This window comes from Trichosurus vulpecula, chromosome 9, assembly GCF_011100635.1.
Source record: "Trichosurus vulpecula isolate mTriVul1 chromosome 9, mTriVul1.pri, whole genome shotgun sequence".
Classification (NCBI taxonomy): Eukaryota; Metazoa; Chordata; class Mammalia; order Diprotodontia; family Phalangeridae; genus Trichosurus; species Trichosurus vulpecula.
Genome location: NC_050581.1, coordinates 65,431,643 through 65,455,045, shown reverse-complemented (window position 1 = coordinate 65,455,045; position 23,403 = coordinate 65,431,643). Strand labels below are relative to the sequence as shown.

Here is a 23,403-nt window from a genome sequence, read left to right as displayed (position 1 = left end):
AATGTAGCAAAGGGGCCCATCAGTGTGGTTTGGATAATGAACAAGGAGAAGAGACTGAAAAGGAATGGTTAGACAATTAGTAAGAGAACCAAGAGAAAGGAGTGTCACAAAAGCCCAGAGAGGATAGGGATTCCAGGGAATTTCCTGGACCAAAGCTCCCTTCATTTTTAAAAGAAATGAAAAGGATGCTTTATAATGTTAACAAAAGTTAAGAATACATCTCAAATTGTTTAAAAGCAAAAATCAGATTCTTAAAAGACACCAATTTATTCTTATCCAGAATTCTTTGCCAACTCTTCCCTTTGTCCCCTCCACCTCATCACTGAAGACTGTGCATGACCTTTAAGCACATGCCTTCAGGCGCGCAGGCATGCCAAGAACATGGACTCATTTTGGATTGGAGCTATGAAAATTGTACTCCACCCTTCCCCCACGTAGTTGTGGATATGAAGGGTAGAATGCTGATCCAAAATGAGGCAGCCCAAGCGCTTTGCCTGAGAAGAACTAAATTTTTTTTCTTGTTCCTTCTATGTTGTGTATTTGATGTAAAACTAGACCTGGAATTCAGAAGACCTGAATTCTAATCTTCCACCAAACACCAACCAGCTGTGTGACTCTGGGCAAATTGCTTTACCTGCCGACTTCAATTTCCTCATCTATAAACTAAGGGTAATCACCGCGCAGGATTGCTGAGGATCAAATGAGATAAAAAATATAAAGTACTTCATACCCCTTCGAGAGTTACATAAATGTCAGCTGTCATCGCTGACAGCTTTATTGTTTCTTCCGTTTCATTGAAGCATTGACGATCAATCCACCAAGAGTCTATGGAATCAGTCATTCAGCATTTGGGAAGGAAGTATAGAGAATGCATCTACACCTTTCATACAAATTACTTACTATTCTGCTATTCTCAAATATTTAGCCTTCTAAGGATGCTAATTGTCTCACAGTGGGGTACCCCAGCTTTTTCAAGAAAACTCGTATTCTCTCTATTCATCCACAAGGGACTATATGAAAGCAAAGACTGAGGTGCATTCACTCATCTTCCTATAGGTTGGTATGATAAATTAATTAATGTGTCCCTTGTTCTAAAATTTAAGGCATAACCACAAAATATTTTTGCAGATGAGGGAAATGAGGTCTCACTACTTTAGGATCCATACTTTGAAATAAAGTAGACCCTTCCTGAAAAAAATGGACTTTATGAACAATTAATTGGCCTGAAAAAAATAAATAAGAATAACCAAATTAATTCCTATAGACACAGGCACATCGTGAAGCCTAAAACAATTTCTAGTTCCCAGTAGTGTGCTGAAGCCAGCTTTGTAAAGGCCAATTGTCAAATTTTCAGAGTAAGAGTTTACTCCTCAAGAAACCTCCAAACACTACAAGTCAGGGCTTAATTTATTGTTTTGTTGATTGTCTCTGGACTTAAGAAAGTGGTAAAGAAAATGTTAATAGTATAGATTAAACTTTAAAGTGTGTCTAGCTCTTTTTTTTCACCAGAGAGCCAATTAATAAGCATTTACCAGGGCACCTCTGCCAGTATCCTTCTACCACCTCTATGTCTTGCTTTTTCAATACAAATACTGTTCTCAGAGTAACTGAGATGAATCAGGATATAGTGAAAAGAGGAATACAGGAATAATACCTGTAGTATATACCTCACAAAGTTTTATGTGAAGTGCTTTGTAAATCTTAAAGTACCATGTAAACATCATCTATTACTCTAAAATATGCCAATGGATTTTGTTGTCTTGGCTGTTGTTTTTGTAGCCAATGGATTTGTAATCTCATTAATGTAAATACTTCCTCCAAAAGTGCAGATGTCAACCCACCTATGCCTGCCCATTCTGCCTGACTCATAAAGATCTTCCCATAAGTTTGTCACCCAATGTGCGGGGTACCTTTCCCATTTTCTCTTGACATTGGGCCAATACCAAATTTATCCCTCTCCTTTTATTCTCATACATTTCTTTGGTAATATCCTTTATGCTTCTTTTTCTTTGTGATCCTTTGTATGCAATTTGTGGCAGCCTATTTATACCAACATCCACCATTACCCTTTTACATGATCCTCATTTTCAATTGAGGCTGCTGTATTTCATGACTTAAAATTCAGAGGCATCAGACTCAAGCCCTCCAGCCCACAAAACTCTCAAGTGTGGCTGAACCAGATTAAATTATAATTGGAATATATTTAACAAAATAAATTAAATACAGTATAACACAGATAGTATTAACTTGTGGTTTTCTCAGTCAATATGCAGCTGTAGGGATGATTTATATTTGAGTGTGATACCACTGACTTACTTCACTGGAAGAATATTCACATTAAACAGTTGGGCTTTTTCTTCAGAGAAAAAATTTAAGTCTTTAAAAGAACTGCAGTTTCCTAAAGGCAATCCAGCCCCCTCTCTTCCTTCTGTTCAATTTTGGGCCCAGCTCATTGTCCATTTGCAGTGTCTGCCCACTACATATTTATGTATGTGCACATATATATGTATATTGCATAACAAGAGACAACCTCATCAGCTATTATTACCCAAATTTTCCTTTCAGACGCACTTCTTTCTAATTCTTCTAATTCTATTCTCTACCCTCATATCCCTATTCTTTTGTTTTTTCTCTGTCTTTATTTGTAACACCTATAATCAACTCATTCTTTCCCTCTCTACTTTTTTGCCCCAACAAGCCAGGCTTGAGTCATTAGGTACTTAACCAAAACAAAACTACTGTTGTTTTTAATCCCTCTATGGTGACTGCATTGAGATAGGGACTAGTTAATCACAGTTGTAAATTACCTTAGCTTGATTAAAGCACTTAATTTAACAATTTAAGTCTCTTCTATAGGCTTTAAGTCCTTACTAGCTTAGCATAAGGAAAGATGCTGTAGGATTGGTTCTCTCCATGAATTTATTCAATGTCATCTTGAATTTTAAATGCCCATTTTTTTTCAAAAAGGGGGGCTTAGCTTTAGAGGGAAATTGATTTGAGAGTCCTAGACCTCATCTTTAAATTTATAATATTCTAGTTTCTTCTTTTGTTTCTCATATTTGTAGAAAGGTCTTGAAAATTTTTGAATTGTTGAGTTTTAGTGTAATGGCTTTCTTCTTTACTGCTTATAAGATCATCTCCTTGCTATTATAATGTTGGAGTTTGATGTGACTAGAAAAACTCAATCTTGAGTTACTACTTATTAACACCCATGAATTTTGTCAGTTTACAAATTATTCCTATTTTTTAATATTTACGGAAATTTTTCTTATATGATCTCCCAAAATGAAATAATCATATTCTTTTCCAAATAGTTTTTGGGAAGCCCAATAATTCCTCATTTTTCTTCTTGATTTGTCCTCCAAATCAGTCACTTTTATCATCAATATTTCCAAATATTTTTCCCCAATCAAGTAATTTTATGCATTTATTTTTCAGCTTCTATTGTTCCTTCTGCCCTCCAGTAAAACAATTCTACTTTTTCACCAATCTATTGTTTTGTTTATATTGTCCCAGATGTTTCTAGGCTACTAAGTTTCATCATCTTGTACTGAGACTGTAGTCATAGTCATTTCTTAATTTTATCTCATAAAATATTTGCTTAGTGTTTATTCATTGATTTTCTTCAGTTTACTGTGCCTTGAGAAATGTCCAGTTTTGTTTCTAATAGCACTGTTGGTATTGTTTTGGTATAATTATCTTCTAGTACTTTTGTCTCTACCTACTTTGATCCATTACATAACCAACATTTATCAAATGTGTGGGGGAAAGTTAGGTGAGAGAACTCAAGGAGACCTGAGTTCAAATCCAGTTTGCCTCAGTTTCCTTAACTGTAAAATAATAAAATGGGGATAATAATAGCACCTAACTCACAGGATGGTTGTGAAGATCAAATGAAATAATACTTGTGAAAGTGCTTAACATAGTGCCTGGCCAACAGCAGGTACTAGATAAATAATTCTTTCTTTCCCTTCTCTTCCCTTCCCTTCTTCCCCTTCTTCCTCAAAATAAGAATAGGCAGTCACTTGGCCAGAGATTCTAGAAGACAGGACTGTTTGAAAAGGGCTGAAAGGATCTCAAAAAAGAAATTTCTCACCAAGAATCATAAATTATCTCAAAGGGAAATATAAGGAGAAGGCCTTTAAAGAGACCAGTGACTTATTCAAGAAGCTTTCCAATGAGTTCAGGTCAAACCGTACATACAAAAAGCATCCCAAGAAGAGATGAATATAAAAGAATGCTATGAGATTAAAAGAGCAGTGTGAGAAAGGTTAAAACCCAGAATGAGCTGAGGCTTGTGAAAAAATGGGAACAACAAAACAAAATGGCTTTTTAGGTATGTTCTAAAACAGGAAGTGAATGCCGCCTATGCCCACTTTAGTGGATGGAATAATATTTAACAGATGATAGGAAGGAAGCTGAAATATACAACTTCTATGTTGTTTTTTTTTTCATCAAAGGGAACAATTTTTAGATTAGAAAGGTTAGAACAGACATGGACCACAGCAGACATGCTTAACCTTTATGTGTATGCATCCCAGCTCCCTTCATCAGTCTGGGGAAGCCTACCAACTCTTTCTCCAAATTGATGTTTTTAATCAATTGAAAGAAATGCTAAATTTCAGTTAGAGATTAGTGAAAATATGGATGTAATTTTTTTCCCATCTAAGTTCATCCTATGAACCCTTAGTCTAGAGGGAACTGAAGCACAATACTGGCAAGGAGATAATAAGATCTCCCAGCTGCTATAAATGAGAACAATTTTCTTGGCAAAGAGGAATCACATCCCAGAATACTGAAAGAGATGTGATTACTGAATCACTGTTTATAATCTTTGAGAAATTATGAAGCATAAAAGACATACCGAAAGAGTAAAAGTTATCTTAAATTTCAAGATGGAGAAAAAGTAGGTTAGCATATATTGCAAACTGTACACTGGTGAGTGTTGGTGACCTCAGACACTTACTGGCTATGTGATCCTGGGCAAATAACTTAACCTCTGTCTGCCACCATTTCCTCAACTGTGAAATTGGGATAAAAATATCGCCTACTTCTCAGGATTGTTGTGATGATAAAATGAGATACTATTTGTAAACGTTTAGCACAATGCCTGGCACATAGTAGGTGCTTAATAAATGTTTGCTTCCTTCTTTTCCTTCTTCCTGCAAAATGTGACTAGTCATACCTGCCCTGCTTACTTCCACAGGTTGCTATGAAAGTTAAGTGAGATAATGGACGTAGCATGACTTTGTAAACTGTAGAGTTATACAAATGGAAGGTATCATTGATGAGGCAGACAGAGTGTTCGAGGAAGATGGGGCAGGCAGGATGAAGGATGTGAGATATGAGATAAAATGCAGGATGAGACCAGCCATAGATTATGTATTGATGACCCCATGTACCAGTAAGGTAATAATAACAATGTAGATGATAATTGTCAAAACGCCTATGTGGTTCTGTATAGCAAAGTATACAAGACTCTCCACATAGAAAGTAGAAGAAGTAAACCATTTATTCAGACACCAGAGAACCATATCCCATAACCAAATGCTCAGCTCCCACAGCCAGTCAGTCTACTTCATCATAACAGCAAGGAACCCAAAACATTCAATACAGAACATCACAACATGGAGCCTCAACATCCCAAAACCTCTCCGACCCCCTGCTGGGGTCTTCCCCAAAACAAACTTACAGTACAGCTAAGTCAGCTTGTTCAGCTCTAACTATCACGATGGGGGCCATTAGCAGCCATAACTGCTCTCTGTCTCTCTCTCTCTCTCTCTCTCTCTCTCCCCCCTTCCTGTGACATAACTTCCTTTTCTTGTCAGAAAGTTCCTCCCACCACATGTGACTTAGGCTTCCTGTGACATAAGCAGGTCACATCGCTTATTAATGGGTGGGAAAGATCTTCTAATCTAAATTGCTACTACACCCCACCACGAACTTATCTACATGCTTTCACAAAGCACCACACCCCATCTAGGTGACATTCCGGAGCAGTGCTCCCCTTCCCCCTTCCCTGTTCTCCTTGCTTATCTGTATGATAAAGCTACTTCAGGACTCCCTGATATTCCAGGCATTCCAGAGCCATGCGTGTCCCTCCTCCCTTTGTCCTGCTCCCCTTTCCCTATCTCATCAAGCTGTATTTAGACCAGACACCCAAAGTAGCTAATTGCTCTACCTCCCATGGGAGCAGGCCCCCTGGGTGCATCACCCCAATAAACCCTTTGTCTCGGAGACGGTCTGAGCAAATTCTTTTCAGGACAGACCCTACAACCTACATGTCTATTCCTCATCATTCTTGTGCTCCCCAACATTTGGTGGTGCTGGTGAACTCCAACATTCTTGGGGTGCACCCTGAACCGCAACATTTCGATTATCTTTTGGGAAAGGCAATAGTCTGAAGTTACATTTGTGATTTTGGACCTCGGCTTGTTGTTGTTGTTGAGTTACTTCCATCACGTCTGACTCTTGTGACCCTATTGGAGGTTTTCTTGGCAAAGACACTGCAGTGGTTTGCCATTTCCTTCTCCAGCTCTTTTCAGAGATGAGAAAACTGAGGCAAACAGAGTTAAGTGACTCATCCAGGATCACGCAGCTAGTAAGTGTCTAAGGCCAAATTTGAACTCAGGAAGAGGAGTCTTCTTCACTCCAGGCCTGCCCCAGGTCCTCAGCTTCCTCAGTTACAAAATGAGTGAAACTACAAGATATCTGTGGCTCCTTTAACTTCTCAACCTATGATCATTTGTCTGAGGAACTCCCAGAGTAGAAACTCCACCCCCCTCCACCCCCAGTGATGACAGGCAACATCTTGGTAACCTATTCAAAGGATTATAAACAGAGAACCGGAAGGGACCTCAGAGGCCCTCTAAACCAACTCCCTTATTTTACAGATTAAGAAACTGAGGCCCATGGATGTTCAGTGACTTACCTAAGGACCCAAAGGTAACAAGTGCTAGCTCTCTTATAGCCTTAGAGAGTAGACTGAGGGGTTGTGAGCCTCTCAGATGGCCACTGAGCTTAAAACCAAGTATTTATGACTCCCAGACCGGGTCTCTAGCCATGATGCCTTGCTGGATCTCATCCTTCCTAATTATTCATCATCACCTCACCCAATTTAAACTCCTATTCCCCTACAGGAAAAGACCTCAAACCCAAAGATCAAACAACCCCAGAGGAAAAGGAACTACTATTTGTCTTACCTTAGTGACTTAATTATTACGTGTTTCTCTGCAGAGAAAGTTAATGAACAAGAGTGTGTCCTTATTAAAGGAAGAAATTGCTTTGTAATGTCAAGAGTTCCTACAAAAATGTAATAATTTCCAGGAAGTACCAATATGGAAACCTACCAGCAACATGACTAAAACCTCTACCTTAAATGCCAGTCAACACTGTGTGTTACTCTCTACTGGCCTATATTTGCATACAAATGTTATTCCCAGTCCATTTAAGAAGTCTGGCAGTACCTCAGGGCCAGTAAACAGAATATAGATGCAGCCTTAACTATTCTGCGGGAACAATTAGGACTCAAACATCTCCCAGCCATGATGAAGCACACAGGCTGCTTCTCAGGATAAATACGGTTTTCTTCCATCTCTGTCTCTGCTCTTTGTATGTAATCCCATGCCCCATCCCTCAAGCCTATCTAATTGAATTAGTCTCGATACTTCCAATCCCTCCAGAAGTTTGTTGCTTTTAATGACCCATAAAATCCCATCAGAAGAAAGCCCTTCACCAAAAGAAAAGAGATACCCTTTCTCTTCCAGGTTTAGGTGGACTGTCCCAAAGTTCTTAGTACAGTTGTAAGCAAACTACATTAAGACATTTGGGACACCTTATTTTTTTTAATTCCCCTTGTTTCTCATTAAAATTGCTTGGGTTGAGGAGAAACCATAGAATTATAGAGCTGGTTGTTGTCGAGTTGTTTTTCAGTCATGTCCGACCCCATTTGGAGTTTTCTTGGCAAAGATACTAGAGTGGTTCGCCATTTCCTTCTCCAGCTCATTTTACAGATGAAGGACTAAGGTAAACAGGGTTAAGTGACTCACCCAGGGTCTCACGGCTATTAAGTGTCTGAGGCCAGATTTGAACTCAGGAAGATGAGTCTTCCTGATTCCAGGCCCAGGACCCTATCTGCTGCTGCCCTAGACCTATAAAAGGGACTTGAAAGATTAATATTTAGTTCAACCTTTTCATTCAACAGATAAGGAAACTAAGGCCCAATGAAGTGACTTCCTTAATGTTACAGAGCCAGAACTAGTAGTAACCAGGGCTCCTAGGATATCCCTCTTTGCACTATACAACCCTGCCTTTATGATACTTATTTCATGCATTAATACCAAGGGCTGACAATAGTTTCTATTATCTTACTTAAAATTCACCTATCCGTGTGACATTCATACAGTGGCCAAAGTCAATCATTTTATTTTAATATGATTATCACAATCAATCAAATTATTATCAGACTTCATATCCCTATGAATAAGAACCATTTTATGAATGCTTTCAATTGGGCAGGTGAGACTTACCTCACCAGAATGAACAATGCCAGATTTTCTAGAAAGGAGGCCGCTTGAATTAATAGAGTCATGATTTCACCCCCTATAATGCTGCCCATTACAAAGTGCAAATTCTCCTCATTTTAGAAAGAATAACACTTAATAGCTGTGAGACTCTGTGCAAATTACCCAAGCTCTCTGGGACTCAGTTTCTTCATTTGATAAATGAGGATGAACAAAAAGAGCTTCTATTTTACAGGGTTGTTATGAGGACCAAATGAGATACCATAAGCAAAGCTTTTTGCAAACCTCGAAGTGTTATATAAATACAAGCTATTATTAGAGCAGAAGACTAGAATAGTGCCTTGTACTTTGTGCTGATATGAACCTTAAATGACTTACCCAAAGTCACACCCATTCATAACTGGCACAGCTTCTACATGCTCTGTCTGTCTGTCTGTCTCTGTCTCTGTCTGCCTGTCTCTCCCTGTGTATGTGTGTGTCTGTCTGTCTGTCTTTCTCTCTTTGTCTTTCTATTTCTGTCTCTCTGCCTCTGTCTCTGTCTGTTTGTCTCTGTCTCCGTCTCTGTCTCCATCTCTCTCTCTCTCTCTCTCTCTCTCTCTCTCTCTCTCTCTCACACACACACACACACACACACACACACACAAACACACACACACACACACACACACACACACCCCTCTAGATTCAGATCTGGCTTCTGATACTAGCTGTGTGATCTTGAGTGAGTCTCGATAATCCCATCTACAGAATGAGAGTAATAAAACTTGTATTACCTGCCTCATATAATTATTGTGAAGTTGTAAACTATAAAATAATATATAATGAGTTCTTTCTAGAGTCTAGGTTTCATAATGGGGAAAAAGGACTTGGTGCCCTCACTAAGTAATAGTAAACAGTTCCCCCATCAAGAAGGATAGGCTATGGCACCACATGGTTGTTGCTCATTTAAGCTAATTCTGGCTTCTGACCAAACTCATTTAATTCCTCCAGCATCTTATGTTCAGACAACTCCACCCTTCCACCTCCTAACCTGTTTAATTCCCTCCCCTTTAATATGCCTTCAATTTCCTCTGAGGACAAAAGGTAAAAGACCTTTTTCTAGACCTTAGCCCCAGGAGAACATCTGCAGTGCTCTTGATGGTGGTGGCTTGTTTATATTTGCATCCTCATATCTGCTTTGAATTCCCAGAACTGGACAGCATTTTAGCACCAGTGTGGTCCTTGCCCCAAATAAATGAACTTGTTTTTTGCCTAGTGTCTGCTAATATTAAGGTCTTTTCTAATACCTGGCCAGTCTAGGCCCTCACCGGCATAGGGAAGGAAAGGAAAGGAAGTATCTTGCTGATATGCACTATACTATTGATTTAAAATATTGTTTTTTTCCCACTTTGTACACTTATGTCTAATAAAGTATTCTGCTGAGGAGAATAGGAAGGCTGGGAGAGGACATGCAAGAAATGAGAACTAGGCAGTGGTTGGAACCAGCAGGTATCTTGTGTTCCCTGGCCCTAGAATATCACTGTCATTTCAGTTATACCAATAAATTGGAAGCTAGGCACAGACTGATAGGGGAGGCAGGGTGAGACCTACAGTGGAAGCTGAATCTGAGAGAGAGAGAGAGAGAGAGAGAGAGAGAGAAGGAAGGAAGGGAGAGGGAGGGAGGAAGAGAGAGAAAAAGGAAGGAAGGAAGAGAGAGGGGGAGAGAGAGAAAGAAAAATTAAGAAAGAAAGAAAGAAAGAAAGAAAGAAAGAAAGAAAGAAAGAAAGAAAGAAAGAAAGAAAGAAAGAAAGAAAGAAAGAAAGAAAGAAAGGAAGGAAGGAAGGAAGGAAGGAAGGAAGGAAGGAAGGAAGGAAGGAAGGAAGGAAGGAAGGAAGGAAGGAAGAAAACCTGTACTATAAGCAGCATGTGAGACCAGACTTGGCCTCCTAATCACAGAACACAGGACACAAGGTGCCCAGTCTGGATGGAAGAAGCCAATTCCTCTACAAAAGGCAGAGGGTACAGCTACCATTTTGATAGGTAAATTGACTTCAAATAGGGCATAGGATCTAGAGCTGAAAGGTCCATTTTATAGATATAGGGGAACTAAAGCCAAAACAGATTAAGTGACTTACCTAAGACCTCATACACAGTTATTAGCAGAGCTGGAATTTGAAGCCAGGCCCTCTGGCTACAAATATGGCCCTCTTTCACAAAACCACATCCTCTCATTATACCAGGAGTTCTTATTCTGGGATCCATGTAGCCCGCGGGAGCCTACAGAACTATTTCAGGGGAGTCTGTAAATTAGGGTTTTTAAAAAATATATTTTGATAAATGTATTTTGATATAATTGATTTCATTTATAATCCTATGTATTTTATTTTATGTATTTTAAAACATTATTCGGGGAAGGGCTCCATCCATAGGATTTACCAGACCACCAAAGGGGCCCATGATTCAAGAAAAGTTAAGAACTCATGCACTATGCTATAAAGTCCCTCAACTAAGATAAAGAAGAAATAAATGGCTTCCAGGGTCTGAAAAATATTAACATTTTAAAAGAGGGTAAGACAAGCAGTTCCTAAGTCAAGGCAAAAGACTTAACAGCTGGAATGAAAACCCTTGGGAGTCAAGACAAGGAAAGGTGTTTCTCTGACATTTTTTCCCTAGGCCTACTGTGTGTGTGTGTGTGTGTGTGTGTGTGTGTGTGTGTGTGTCTGTGTCTGTGTCTGTGTCTGTGTCTGTCTGTGTCTGTCTGTGTCTGTGTCTGTGTCTGTGTTGGGGGGAGGGGGAGATACTGACTATATTTCAGATCTGAAGTCCTGAACAAAGAACCATTCAGGGTGATGGGAAGCACAGAAGGGGAACCCTTCTGCCACAGGCCTGGAATTCTACACCCAGAGTAAAGGGATAGGAAAATAGCTTGGAGAAGACTGACACCTTGGAGCTTGGCGCAAACTAAGTCCATCAGAAAGAAACTTAGAACTGCTCTAAGATCAAACACAAGTAGGTCTGAGATATGGCTTCCTCGGACAGGAAGCCTAGCAGAAGTGAAGGTCAATCAAAAAGAAAAGGGTTAGAAAAATGTAAGCCTTAGTTCCCTGTAGGTAGTATATAGGCCTAAGGTGAACACTAAAGATCCCTGTAGCTTTTAAATTTTCCCATTTAATTTGTTATTGTGATGTCCTACTGTGTTGGTAAACAAAATGGGCTCTTAGCATTCAGTTCAACCAAGTGCCCCTGAAGAGTCTGGCCTTTGTTTCCTTGATTAGATTGAGAGTCCTGGGTGACCTCCTTGCCTCAGGGGAGGGCCTAGTTTACACATGAGCTTGAATGGCATGTCTGGGACATCAGAGGCTTTCAGACCACGTGGGTTTAAGTTGCCTCTTTGTGACGATTTTAGGTCATGTGGGTGAGTCGCATGTGTGACTCACCCTTGACCCTGAAAAAGATATAAAACCAGGGGTTGGCTTTCTATTTTTTGGAGCTCTTACCCACAGCAGTGGTGGTGCGTGTGACTCTGGGCCAGCCTTTGTTATGAGCTCCCAGGCTGAACTTAGATGTTTTGTACTTGGTCTGTCTGTCGATGTTTGTAATTTGTTTGTATTTTATTCTGAAGTTTAGGGTGCTGGATTTTTCCCCTGAACTAAGTGAATGGTATTTGTATGCTGAATTAAAGTAAGCTTGTTAACCCCTTAACGTTGCTTTCCTTAGTAAAGCAGATCAAAAGAACCTGGGCTTTTGCAGCGTGCTGGTAGCGTGCTTGTCGTTGGGCTTGTGTTGGTCTTTCACCCCCACAGCAGCTGCTAGCCGGATTGTTGAAACACCTACTTGCCCTAGCTCAGTGTTATTCCTTATATTTAATAATATGACATAATATGATATAATATGGTATAGTATGATAATATATCATGTAATATAACATAGCATAGTATAATATGTAATATAATATGGTATAGTGTGGCATAATAATAAACATAATATAGCGTGATATATAATAATATAATTGAAGATAATATAGCATTCCTTTTAAAACCCTAATGAAAGGTTCATCCTATTTTCAGCAAGGAAAGAAAGGGAAGAAGGAAAAGGTTTACATCTTTTCACCTAGGGCTACTAGGTGGCACAGTGGATAGACCCCTGGGCCTGAAATCAAGTTCACATTGGACCTCAGACACTGACCAGCTAGCTGTGTTTCCCTGGGCAAGCCACTTAATCTCTGTCTGCCTCAGTTTCCTAAGCTGTAAAATGGGAATAACACCTAACTCCCAGGGCTGTTGTGAGAATCAAATGAGATGCTATTTGTATAGTGCTTAGTATAATGCCCGGCATAGAGCAGGTACTTAGTACATACTTGTCTCCTTCCTTCCTGTCAGGAGAGTGAAACTGGATAATGAAGGACCTAGCCCCGAGAAGAGAGAAAGTGGCAGCAAAAACCATCCTAGCATACGGCATAAATGTTCCTGTCTATTAAAGATACTGGGGATAAGACCGGCCTGGGACTAGACCTACGCTTTTATTTGTATAGAGAACACTAGAGTCGGGAACTCTATCTTCCGATGCAGGCTGCCACTTTCTCTGCGACGTCCAGTCTTGGAGAGGTGCCTAGAGTACAGAGAAGTTGACTTGTCCGGGGTCACAAAAGCAGTATGTGTAAGAGGCAGCGCTTGAATCCAGGTCGTATGCTAATCTTCCTCTATTTAGTCCCTTAAATAGAATACCCCCGGGGAAAAAAAATCATATAAAGTAAATTAAATAACACCATCATGTGTGTTTTTACAAAATATGATGTTGAGAGATTTAGAGCTGGTAGTCAGTTGGTCAATTAATATTTATTAAGCCCCTACTCTGTGCTAGGCACTACACTAATAGCAAGAAGGGTAAAAACCAGTCCTGCCCAACAGGAGCTCATAGCCTAGGAACCTGAGAGATAATCTATTGCAGGGGAACCTGTGGATTCAGTCAAAAGGCCACACTTAAGGACCTAGAAGAAAATTTGGATTCTATCAAAAGGCCATACTTAAGGACCTAGAAGAAAATTTGGACTTGGCCAAAAGGCTGCACGTAAGGACCTAGAAGAAAATTAGAATTTAGTCCAAAAGCCAGACTTAAGCACCTAGAAGAAAATTTGAACTTAGTCCAAAGGCCAGCCTTAAGGCCGCCACAGGCTTCCCATCCCGATCTATTCCAACAACCTCCTCCCACCCCCATGGCCTCCCTTCCTCCCTTCCCTTCATCAGATTCCAGGTGAGCATTTCTCAGTTTTGACCTCTTTAGTCACACACCTAGTAAATGACAGAGCCAGAAACTGAGCCCGGTCAGGCCTTTTTGATCCCAATGCAGTGTTCTTACAGTGTGGTGCCTTCCTCCAGTTATGCATGCACATCATCTTTATTTTGAGCCGGCTTGCAATGCTAGCCTAACAGAGTGTATCAGGGCCTCCCCTCAAACATAGTAGGTCTTCGATAAACATATGATGAATGAATGACAAGTGACCTTCACAGCCTCCTCTAGAAAGTCACATGTGCACTGATAGGCAAAAGGAATCCAAATGGCTAAGTACAGGAAACCCGAACCTCTAATCATTTTCCTTTAGTGAAGATGGGAATAGAAAAATCATCTTCCTTACTGAATTATGTGGCCGCTGCCAGTCAACAGAGAGGAGAGGAACTTAAAAGGCATATTCCCAGAAGAAACTGCCTCGGGGTTGGAAACAGGATCCTGTTTGTATCTCCAGGGCTGAGTCCCAGGGGTGGGGCTCAGCTTTCCCTGGACTGATAATGACTCAACTAAAATCATTACAAATATTAAAAGAAAAAACAAAAAGTTCTCAAGGTTTCCCAGCTTAGAAGAGAAAGCAAATATCTTCCCAAAACAGATAGATAACCTATATAATCAGAGCGAGTTAGCTTTACAAAGAACTCCCTATTTGGTCATCACAACAGCTCTGTCAGGTAAGCAGTGAAAATTTGATTAGCCCCATTTCACAAATGAGGAAACTGAGGCTTATAGGATCTAAGTGATTTGCTGAAGGTAAGGAATCCTGAGTCCCGAGCAGTGAACTGACTCACCTAGAGTCACATAGCTAGTCAAAGTCTGAGGCAGGATTCCATCTCAGGTCTTTCTGACTCTAAGTCCAGCACTATCCACTGGGCTACCTATCCACTTCGTCTAACTAGTAAGGAAGCAATGAAGCTGGGACCTGAACTCGAGTCTTCTCATTCCAAGTCCCATGTTCTTTCTACAACACTGTACTTGCCTTCTAAGCAAGTGAATTCAAGGTGAAATGGATCACCCTGAAAGTCATTTATTTTCCATTGGCAGAAGAGAAAAATTTAATCCTCTTCCATTTTAATCAAACTAAAGGCTATTTGTGGCCACAGCCCCTTCCTCTAAAAGCTCTGCTCCCCCCAGGGCTATACCTACAGTAGGGTATTTGAGGTCATAACCTCATTTCAGGATGGCCCGATCCCAGCTGGAAGGCTTTGACTCCTCAATTACTTAAAAGATGATGCGCATTTATGTGCCCTATGATTATACCATAAAAACGAAGGGGCCTTTAATAAGGTTATTCTGTCTTTATAGCATGACCCTATTAATGATGACCTATCTTCCAACTCAAAAAAAAATCTCTTCCTTCACGATGCAGCTTGAGCACCAACTCTGCATCAGGGGTTCTTAACCTGGAAACTGTGAACTTATTTTGTTTTTTAATATTTTGATAATTGCATTTCAACATTCTTAGTTTCCTTTGTAATCCTATACCTTTTATTTTATGCATTTCAAAACATTATTCTGAGTAAGGGTCCAGAGAATTCATAAAAAGTGAAGAAGCCATGTTCCACGTGAAGCCTTTCCTGTTCTTCCCCACAACCCCCCTCCCATGAACTTTAAGTAGCCACCTGTCTAATTTCCCTGTATTTGCCTATCTTACATTTGTTTTTGTTCTATTTATATTTATATTTGTACTTGTTGTCACCCTGTTAGGATGTAAAATCCTTGAGAGTAGAAATTCTTTCATTCTTTGTGTTTATGTCCCACCCTCCACCCCCATTAGCACAGTACACGGCACAGATTCCAATGGAAACACGAGATGATCAGTTTGGAACCTCCCCCCAAAAGTGTCTATCCCAACCCATCCTTTCCTACCTATCCTATGAACCTCTATTCTGGGTCCTCCCAAAAGTTCACCATACAGTATCCATCCAACAAGCTGGAGGCCTTCTTTGCCTTTGTCCTACGTTGTAAGGGAGCTAGTGGAGCATCTACTGGCATCCCTCCTTCTTCCCATGGGACCAGTCCATCTTCTCTTTCTGTCACGCAATTCCTCAGTCACATCCTTTATTCTCATTATTCTGCTTTCAGAGTTCTTGATGGTTATTACGTTGCTACCCACCCACAGTTCCCATGGGTCTCTGCTTGGCCCTCTGTGGGATGCCCATCTTTAGCTTGTTGTGACTGTCTGATTGATATCTGGGCTCCCATTAGCATAGAATTCCTGCGCAATACAGTGGCCCCTTCCTTCCACTTGGGATTTCATCCCAGCTCCATACCTGAACAATAACCCTGTTGAACCTGAGACAGGAGCATACTAGAGTCAGCTCAAAAGAACTACTTGTTAAATTTTCTGTGTGAGCATTCACACCTCAGAAATTGGCTCCAAAGAGGGGCTTAGCTTATTGCTTTGTTGATTTCTAGACTTAAGAAGGGCAGCTAGGTGGTGCCATAGTAGACAGAGCGCCAGGCCTGGAGTCAAGAACTCATCTTCCTGAATTCAGATCTGGCCTCAGACACCTACTAGCTGTGTGACCCTGGGCAAGTCGCTTAACCCTGTTTGCCTCAGTTCCTCATCTATAAAATGAGCTGGAGAAGGAAATGGCAAATCACTCCAGTATCTTTGCCAAGAAAACCCCAAATGGGGCCATGAAGAGGCAGACACCACTGAAGACGACTAAGCAACAATAACAAAGACTTAAGAAAGTGATAGAGAAAATGTGAATAATGCATATTGAACTTTAAAGTGTTTCATGTGTACATTTCTTCCACCCTCCCCAAAGAGCCAGTTGCTAAACATTTACCAGCAAACCGATGACCTGAGTTCTTACAAGTATGTAGTAGTCATGTAGTAGTCACTGCTCTCACCTATGCAATTCCCTTCACTGATGTCCTATAGCACGCACAGCCTCAGGAGCCATGACTGTTGGTTAGGACTAACTCAATCCACTCTCTCCAACACCTATTCTGCATCAGAAGATAGTGGTATTTGAGAAAGTGAGAACAAGGATATGGCTTAAACACTGGTCAGTCTTTTTTTCCTTGGGGCAAACGATTGTTTCTTTTTGCTGTTGGATCCCGCAGGGACCTAACACAGTGCCTGGCATATAGTAAGTACTTAACAAATGTTTGTTAAATTAAAATTGAATTGATTTCTTCCCTCAAAAATAAAATCATCAAAGACCCTCTCTCCACACTAGGTCTTCTACATCCCAGCCCCTGAAAGGGGAAAAGGGGTGGACGCCTTGAATGATGGCAACTACATGTATATAATGTGTTCACTTGAACTTGGATGAGAAAATGATTTAGTGCCTACACATAGGATTGTCCAGCATACCTAAGACAGGGAAGAAAAATACAAGGAATTTCTGAATTCCTTAAGTAGATTTCAGAAGCTGCCCCCCTGGACATAAACTAAACAGGTTGGTAACAACAAAGAGCAGGTCACCATAACAAACCATCTCATTGACTGGGCCATAAATCAAGCATCCTCCTCTGTCTCCAGATGGGCAGTCAGTGATTTCCACAGAGACATGATTACACTGGCAAATGCCTTGAACGGCTCTGTTAATGGACAACAACAGAACAACTCAACCTGAAATCACAAGATCAAGAGCTGGAAGGAAGCCGAGGGGTCATCTAGTCCAGGGGCTGTTAACCCAGGCTCCATAAATAGGGGGTCCATAAATTTCATTTTTTTGCTATTTTGAAAGCTATTTCAATATCATTTTATAATCAAAGGTATTTTATTCCATACATTTAAAAGCATTATTCTAAGAAGGGATCCATTTGTTTCACTATACTGTCAAAGGTTTCCACGACACAAAAAGAGTTAAGAACATCTGATTTTGTCCAACCTCCTCATTTTGCAACTGGCTAAACTGAGGCCCAGAGAGTTAAAATGATTTGTCAAAGGTTACACGCAGCTACTAAATAACAGAGTCAGGATTTGAATTCAGGTCTTCTGACTCCAAGTCTACTGTTCTTCACACTACATTATTGTTTAAAAAAAAAGCTATACTACTGTATTCTCACTATTTCTTTTTGAGGGACAGAAAAGAGGAAAAAAACCATCTATTCAGTGATAATAAAGCTTCTCATAAAACTTGGGCATCAGAACCATTATCAGCAACTTTTTGCAACTGAACAGGATAGAGTCCATTTCATTTCTCAATCTCAACATGGCACTTCCCAAGGATAGAAGGAGCTAAGAGGGCTATAGGAAGCAGTGTATTCTGCCCTCTAGCAGAAAGGGAAGTCTCTGGGTTCATGATAATTAATGACTCCACCTTGCAGCTGTGGTTAGTTGTATGGACACATTTGCCTTGTTTTCCAAAGTCTGGGAATTGTGAGGATAACACAAGGTAGTGAATGGAGAAGGAAGGGAAGAATCATTTTCATAGCCCTAAATGGAATAAAAAAGGGACCACCATTTTCCAAACCAAAACCAACCTTTCTAGCTTCACTTGGTTGTTTTCCCCCCACAGGGCAGTAGAACCAGGGTGGTGTTAAAATAAAAAGAACATTGAGTTGTGGGCTCAGAGGACTTGTGTTCAAATCCTGGCATTGACACTTACTACCTATTTGATCTTGGGCCAGTCACTGAAGTTTCCTGAGCCTTGATTTCTTGATTTATAAAGTGAAGGGGCTAGAGTAGAAGACCTCCAAGGTCCCTTCCAGCTCTAATATGATTCTAATACAATGATAGAGGAATTAGAGAAAAAAACCCACAACCCAATTCTTGGGAATCTTTTTATTCAAAACCCAATTTTGGGATCAACACTTACTTTTCATTTGCTTGGCGATTGACTTGTTGGGTTCTAGCCAGTGCTGGAAAGGAAGAGAAGAAACCCATGGTCAAAATGCTGCATGGTACAGTGAAGATGTAAAAACTAAGAGGCTTTTAATAAGGTTATTCTCTTTTCATAGCATAATCCTGGTAATAATAGCCCATCGTCAATTGCTCTGTTCTCAGAAGGTCACCATGAACTATTTAAGCAGTAATAATAGAGGAAAGGGCCTATAATTACAAACTAATAATATTAATGTCTACATGAGTAATATTTGAGTCACACTGCATCCAATAGGGAGGCATTAGGAATACAATATGCACTCAAGGATGAAAGCCCTCATTGGTTTACAGATGAATTTAGGAACTGTCGATTCGGTCTGGTTTTACTAAAGGTATCATCCGTTCTGCTTTAATGAGAGAAGTGTGTTCCTAAAAATCACCGCACTGTGCAAAACTGCACAATAAAAACCATAGGGTTTATAAGGAAAATGGGACCAGGAATACAACACTCAACATCTTCATCACTGAAACATTAAAAAAAGATAGAACCTAATAATAGTGGTGTCACAGTTCTATACTTGTTAAATAGTTAAGAAATACATAAATACTACAACAAATAATGGCAAATGTCCATGGCCTCATCCTGCTGCTCAGCCTGCCCCCAGGTCCCATGGGATCCAGGATGGTAAAGTCAATGACCTACAGGTAAAGTCAATGACTTTACCTGTAGGGTAAAGGGTAGCCTCAGAAGGCCACAACTCCAAGACTTGTTTGAGTTGGGATGCTGAATGAGTATTTTTTCATATAGAATTTTCAATGAGGAGGAAGAGCAAAACACAATCTGGTTGGATAATACATGTTTGGTAGATGTTTGGGGCATGTGTTTTGTCTATTCCAATGGGACTTGGTTTAGCTGGGGGCAGTATTTGCTGTCTTGCTGTTTTTCACTGATGTACATAAACAAATGCAAAATTCAGGTTATGCTCAAATTGTTCCCTGACATGTCAATCATATTGAAACAAATTTGTGTTTTCAAAGTGAGTGTTATAGCAAAATTACATGGGGAAAAAAAAAGAAAGACTCAAATAGACAAACACGAAGCAACACCATTGGATAACCACCTCCACCTCCCTTTATCCTTAGAGTGGTGTTTTCAGTTGCCTCATAGTAGCCCAAAAATAATAATTAAAGGTTTGCAAAGCATTTTACATGTGTTAACTTATTTGAGCTTCACAATAACCCTCTGAGATAAATGCTATTGCCTTCATCTCACAGATGAGAAAACAGAGGCACAGAAAAGTTAAATGATTTACCCAGGGTCACAAAGGTAGGAGGTATCTGAGGCAAGATTCAAACTGAAGTCTTTCAAATCTTACACTCTATCTGATAGCTGCCTCAGCATTGAGAGGCTTATCCTCCCGATGTTAAAGATGAGGAATCTAAGACTCAGAGAAGTTAAATCATTTGCCCGAGATCGTGATGAATAAATTTTAGATATAGATTTGAACTCAGGTCCACAAATCTTTCCACTATACCATGTGGCCTCAACAAGCTTTAAACTTTTCTTTACGCATCTGGACGACCACTAAGAATAGTGATTATTGCGCTGTAATGTATCTAGGGGCAGCTAAGTGGGGCAGTGGATAAAGCGCCGGGCTTAGAATCAGAAAGACTCATCTTGATGAGTTCAAATCCAGCTTCAGACCCTTACTAGCTATACGATCCTGGGCAAGTCACTTAGGCCCTGTTTGCCTCAGTTTCCCCATCTGTAAAATGAGCTGAAGAAGGAAATTACAAACCACTCCAGTATCTCTGCCAAGAAAACCCTAAATGGGGTCACCAAGAGTCAGACACAACTGAGACAGCTAAACAACAATTCTGGTCTTGGATATTAGATCATCAAAGCTACTCAAATATAGTGGTAAAGTAGGAACACATAAGACCTATGTCTGGGCCTGAGATTTTTTCTAAGAGCTCTAAGGAACACCTCTAAATGGCATCTATTTGGCTAATTAACAATAAGGAGTGGACCTGTGATTTCCTTGGTATAGGGAACTTCCAATGAGGAAATTCCCTCTACCAATACAGGGTGTGACCTTCCTTGCAACTTATGTTGTTAGAAAGTTGCCTACAGCACTTGGAGGATAAGTGACCTGCCCAGGGTCAGAAAAGAGATTTGAATCCAGGACTTCCCAGCTCTCTAGGCACTATACCACACTGCCTAATTAAGGGCCTTTTTTTTTTTTTGCTTTTTTTTTCCAGGAAAATAGAACTGTATTTCTAGGAAAACTAGAACTTTTCCTAGTTCACAGCTGTGTTCTTATAAGAGTGATTGTCATACAATTAAGAAATGAGAGGTTCTCTTCAAGCACCGTGACCTGGTCTGAGGTTGTTTGAGGAGATCATTTTTTTGAGCTTCAAAGGAAGCACTTTATTCATTGGATAGAGACCACAAACCTAGGGTAGAAACAAACTACTTTGTTTTCCAAGATGGTGCCTGGGTACACAGGCTGATCAAACTGTGACTTCTTAGATAGCTCCATCATCTCTACTGTGATTGTTTTCTACTCTTTCCCAATTTCCCATCTGCAGCTCAGGGCCAGTCAACTGCCAAAAAATAGGACTGTCAAGCCCTTCACCTCTCCCCTCTCTTTCTAGAATTCTCCTCCTCCTTTTTCAAATCATTCTGCCCCATTAAAGCTGTTGAAATGAGTCAGCAAATGATAAGTCAGAGGCACACCAGTAAATCAAATCGTGCGATTACTGTACATATAAATAGATTATACTTGGGCTATTTTTTAATAGTCATTTATTCTGCTTTGTAATCAGATGTAGTAATTAGAACTTCTCTTTGATTTCGCTGCCATTTTCCTTGCAAATGAAACTTGGAGTATGCAGCACACTGGGCTTGCTTTAAAAAATAGCTTTTCCCTTCATCAATAAGCATGCTGTTGCCCTGGAGGAAAGGAAGATATTGATCCTGCTAGCCAACAAAATACCTCAATATGATGCTGGCTTGCAAGAGTTGAGGCCCTCATCACCTCCCCTCTGGACAACTGTAATAGCCTCTTAACTGCTTTCCTCACTTTGGGTCCCTTTTCTTGCCCATCCGTATACCAAGTAGTTGCCAAGATATTCTTCCTTTGTGGCACAGGTCTCACTAAGGTATTCCTCTGCTTCAAAAGCTTCCAATGCCATTAGTGCCAGAATAAAATAACAACTCCTCAGCCTGACATTTAAAAAAAACCCTTCATGATCTGGCTTCAACTTCCCTTTCCAGTTTTATTTCACATTGTACTTTTTTAAGCACACTATGTTCCTCATGTCCCAAATTTGACACTCCCACTTCTCCTTGGAACAGACTCTCCCTCTTTCCGGAAATGAACTAGCTTCTCATCTGCCCTGTTCTTGACCCTCCCTTCCTCCCACCCTTCTCCCCTTCACTGGATCAGCATTCTCCTGCCTAGATGGGAGTTAAGCCACTCAGCTCCTCCTTGGTCCTCTTTGCTATATCTTCATCCAGATTATGCCCACTAACCATGGGCATTGCCTCAGTCAAACTGACAAGATCCTCTACTACATCCTGGGTTGTCTCTAGCTGTCCTGATCCATATCGTGCCACTGGACCCAGATGGCTTCGGAGGAGAAAGGGAGATTGGTGACTGTGGACAGCCCTCCCTTGCTTTAATTCATTTCACTTGCATGTCATGGCATCACTTCCCTGATGTCAAGGTCCTCCTGGAGAATGAAGGACAAACAACAACAACCACTCCCATGAGTATCCCCAGTACTAGGCCCTCTTCTCTTCTCCCTCTGCACTATGTGGTATGGTGATCTCTTGGCTCCCAAGGATCAAATTATCATCTCTATGCTGATGATTCTCAGATCCACTTATCCAGCCTTAACCTTTCTGCTAAACTCCAATCTTACATCTGCCTATTGAACATCTCAAACTAAATGTCCCATAGACGTGTTAAACTCATCCCAACACTGAATTTATTATCCTTCCCCTCCAAACTCTTACCTCTTCCCAACTTCTCTACTGTTGTCAAGGGTATCGCCATTCACCCAACAACCAAGGTGTCAGCCTCAAATCCTTACTCTTGCTCTTTCTCACTCCTCATATCCAATTTGTTGACAAGTCTTGTGGCTGTTACCTTCATGAAGTCTCTTGAATAAACCCCTCTTCTAGCTTCTGACACTGCTCCCACCTTGGTACAGGCCCTCATTACCTCCCATTTAAACTATTACAGTGGCCTTTTGGTTGCTCTTCCTACCACAAATCTCTTGCTACTTTTCAGCTCCTAAGGTGATGTTCCTAAACCACAGGTCTGATATTACCACCCCCCGCCCCCCGCCCCCTGCCACTCACCAAACCCCAGTGGCTTCCTATCATCTCCAGAATCAAATATAAAATCTTTTATTTGAAGTTCAAAGTCTTTCATCACTCGTCCCTGGGGCCTCACTAGTCTTTTTATACTTTATGCCCCACCTTGAACTCTGTGATCCAGTGACACCAGCTTCCTAGTTGGCCCACATGATATTCCAAAACCTCTAAGAGCTATCCCCATGAACAAGAAACTCCAACTCTCAACTGCAGGCATTTTCGCCAGCTATTTCCCATGCCTGGAATGTTCTCCCTCTTCATTTCTGCCTCCTGGCTTCCTTCAAGACTCACCCCAAATCTTACCTTCCCTGACCCTCCTAAATCTTAATGCCTTCCCTCTATCGAATATTTTTTCTTTATCCTGCATTTAGCTTGTTAGTACACAGTAGTTTTCATTGTCTCTGTCATTTAGCTGTAAGCTTCTTAAGAGCAGGGACCATTTTTGT

The 23,403-nt window shown here is 40.6% G+C and overlaps 1 protein-coding gene across 1 annotated transcript in view; it reads right to left on the bottom strand.

Moving 5' to 3' along the window:
* FRMD3 (FERM domain containing 3) overlaps positions 1-23,403 on the bottom strand; it is a 334,062-nt gene that overhangs the window by 135,566 nt on the left and 175,093 nt on the right. Inside the window, exon 3 of the mRNA XM_036739138.1 lies at positions 18,566-18,608. Coding sequence (XP_036595033.1) covers positions 18,566-18,608 — 43 coding nt within the window. The remainder of the gene's footprint in view (positions 1-18,565; positions 18,609-23,403) is intronic.